Here is a 2,585-nt window from a genome sequence, read left to right as displayed (position 1 = left end):
TAAATTATTAACAACAGCATTGGCTGTCAATCCTGAGCTCTCCTTACTGTGCCATAACACACTAATGCTGTTGTTACTGGTCAGCATTTTGCAGAGTCCAGAAATATTAGTAATATCACTCCAGGCAACTTTCAGCTGTCTTCACTTCATGTGAGGGGGATTTACAGTGTATGGTTCTTCCCCAGATTGTCTTTCTGCAGTGAGGTGGCAATCTTGGTCATCATGATCACATTATTAGAGGTAGCGTTGGCTGTTCCTCCTGAGCCCTTGGAGCTTTGCTGCATGCTGATGATGTCACCACTGGTCTGCTCAGGATCTGCACGACGGAAAATATTTCTCATCGTGGTCTGGGGGGGGGGGAGAAAGGGACAGTACATTATGAGTAAATAACTGAATGAATAATAGATGGACAAACTATGGCTGAAGGGATGGATGGATGGATGGATGGATGGGCACAGGAAGGGTGCCAGGTTCATAAGAAAGGCAAGGAAGGACATTTGTATACTCATACTGTATACACACACACACACACAGTGACTCCAGTTTTACCTGGAAATTGTTTGTGACAAAGCAGTAGACAACAGGATCCATACAGCTATTCAAACTACTGAGAGTGACGGTCAAGTGGTAGACTATCACATGATGAGGCAAGTCAGGGTAGAAGTACACCACCACCTACAACACAAAAACCCACAAACCACCACAGCACAGCCACATGATTAGACATAATCTTATACTATTTGACAAAAACCTGTTAATTTCATAAATACAAAAAACCAGCAACACATCTTACATTTCATCATTACATATCATACTCTATCCTACAACTTTTCCATTGTTTGATCTGTATATGTCATGTCATATTGAAGTTTCACTGAGAGTTTAAAGGTTACAAAAATATGATGTCCAAATTTTATGTAACCATCTCTCACTTACCTGTCTGATGTGGAAAGGTGTGAAGCAGACAGTGAAAATGATCAGCACAGTGGTCAGCAGCTGGACAGCTCTCCTTCTCCTCTCCCTGAAAAAACATAGGTAGAGATGCTGCTGTGACATCCTATTAACTGTATGCCAGCAGTGCTTTCAGTGCTGGAAATTTTCATTGTTTTTTGTGCTTGTTTAGTATGTCCTTGTATCAAAAGAATGTCAAAGAATTTTATATATATTTTATACAGGCAAATGACCAGAACTCAAAAAACCTTGGTTTTCTATATACCTTACTTCTTTACATCAGCATAGGTATTGCAATGTATAGATAGATTAGTTATACCTGCTCTGCTGCATCAGGCGGCGATCAGCAAGGGCCCACATTATCCGCAAAGTGAAAACCACAATGATGACGAGGGGTAGAAAAAACTCAAAGATTGTGAGGAACAGGAGCTTTGAGAGACAGCAGCCCGTGTGCTGGAAAGCAGTGGAGAGGAAGGAGTAGGTGACCACAATGGCAAACAGCCAGACAGAGACACACACGCATTTGGCCACACCGGAGTTCCTCCACCGACGGGATGCTTCAACCTGCAAGGATGAGAGGGGGAAAAAAAGCAACTTTAGTTTCCTTCTGTTTTTGAAGCATCTAGCATGTTGTGGAGGGACAGTTTAAGCTTCAAGCACTCACCTGTACTATGGCAAGGTAACGGTCCACACATATACAGGTCAGAAACAAAATGCTGCAGTACATGTTGACAAAGTAGCTGAAGATGTGCAGGTAAGAGCAGGTGAGACAAGCTCCTCCACTGTAGTAAAGCAGGATGCGAGTCGGCAGAGAGAGATTCACCAAGAGGTCTGACACTGCAAGGTTGATGGTATAGATCACTGATGTGGTCTTTTGCTTGGTGCGGAAACAGAAAACATAAAGTGCCACAATGTTGAGCACCATGCCCACCTAGAAGAGATTGTATTTTGTCAATCAATTTTGTCAATCAGAGACTTATTATACATTTAATTCACCATAAGGGATTTATGAAATATACCTACTAGGAATATGAGAGAGTTTATGACCATCAGTGCAATCCAAAGGCCATAGAAGTCATTGTAGAGTTTCTCATCTAAATGGTGGAGATATGCTTCCATGCCACTTCTGTTGCTGGAACTGGCTAGTACAGGCAGGAGGGGAAATGAGGTGTTGATAAAAACCCAGGACTCAGTACTGTTGGAGTTCATTATAATGGTGATTGATGCCGATGCTGATGATAATGATGATGATGATGCAGGTGAGGACTGTGGGGGTGATACAGATGATGCTTCAGTGTTGGAATCAAAGTTGTCTGACAAAATTACACAATGTTTAAATTTCACTATGCAATAAATGGCTGATACCTCAAAGTTATGTAGTCTGTATTTTATTTATGCTGATGTCATTCATATTTTCTATACCCATTCATAGCTGTTGAGGGGCTGGAGATTATCCCAGCCTGGCAATAGGGTATTCATCGTCACAGGGTCAAATCAGTATCAGCCAAACACATTCACTTGTACAGGGAGGGTCATGGGTTTTGAAATTGTCATTATCCTTTAAAGCCTGTCTTACTCTTCCTTTGTAAAACGTATTTGATAAATGAAGCAGTTTTCTCATTCTTCTGCTTTCT

General features: G+C 41.5%; 1 protein-coding gene across 1 annotated transcript; it reads right to left on the bottom strand.

The window, feature by feature from the left end:
* On the bottom strand, positions 1-2,160 carry LOC128366530 (G-protein coupled receptor 20-like). Its single transcript, XM_053327263.1, has 6 exons — positions 1,975-2,160; positions 1,616-1,882; positions 1,271-1,515; positions 937-1,021; positions 550-675; positions 1-347 (listed from the first exon to the last, which is right to left on the bottom strand). Exons 1-6 carry the CDS (start codon positions 2,158-2,160, stop codon positions 162-164), a joined length of 1,095 nt encoding a protein of 364 aa, XP_053183238.1. The 3' UTR covers positions 1-161.
* Between the last annotated feature and the right edge of the window lie 425 nt (positions 2,161-2,585).

Source organism: Scomber japonicus, chromosome 10 (genome assembly GCF_027409825.1).
Source record: "Scomber japonicus isolate fScoJap1 chromosome 10, fScoJap1.pri, whole genome shotgun sequence".
NCBI lineage: Eukaryota > Metazoa > Chordata > Actinopteri > Scombriformes > Scombridae > Scomber > Scomber japonicus.
Note: the sequence above shows the minus strand (reverse complement) of the source record. Positions and strands in the feature narration are given on the sequence as shown.

Excerpts from the sequence above, each read along its gene's own strand:
- LOC128366530 (XM_053327263.1), bottom strand. The coding sequence starts at position 2,160 with ATGAACTCCAACAGTACTGAGTCCTGGGTTTTTATCAACACCTCATTT. Across the intron at positions 1,516-1,615 it reads GTTACCTTGCCATAGTACAG|GTTGAAGCATCCCGTCGGTG; the intron begins GTGAGTGCTTGA and ends TCATCCTTGCAG. Across the intron at positions 348-549 it reads TTGTCACAAACAATTTCCAG|ACCACGATGAGAAATATTTT; the intron begins GTAAAACTGGAG and ends CCCCCCCCCCAG.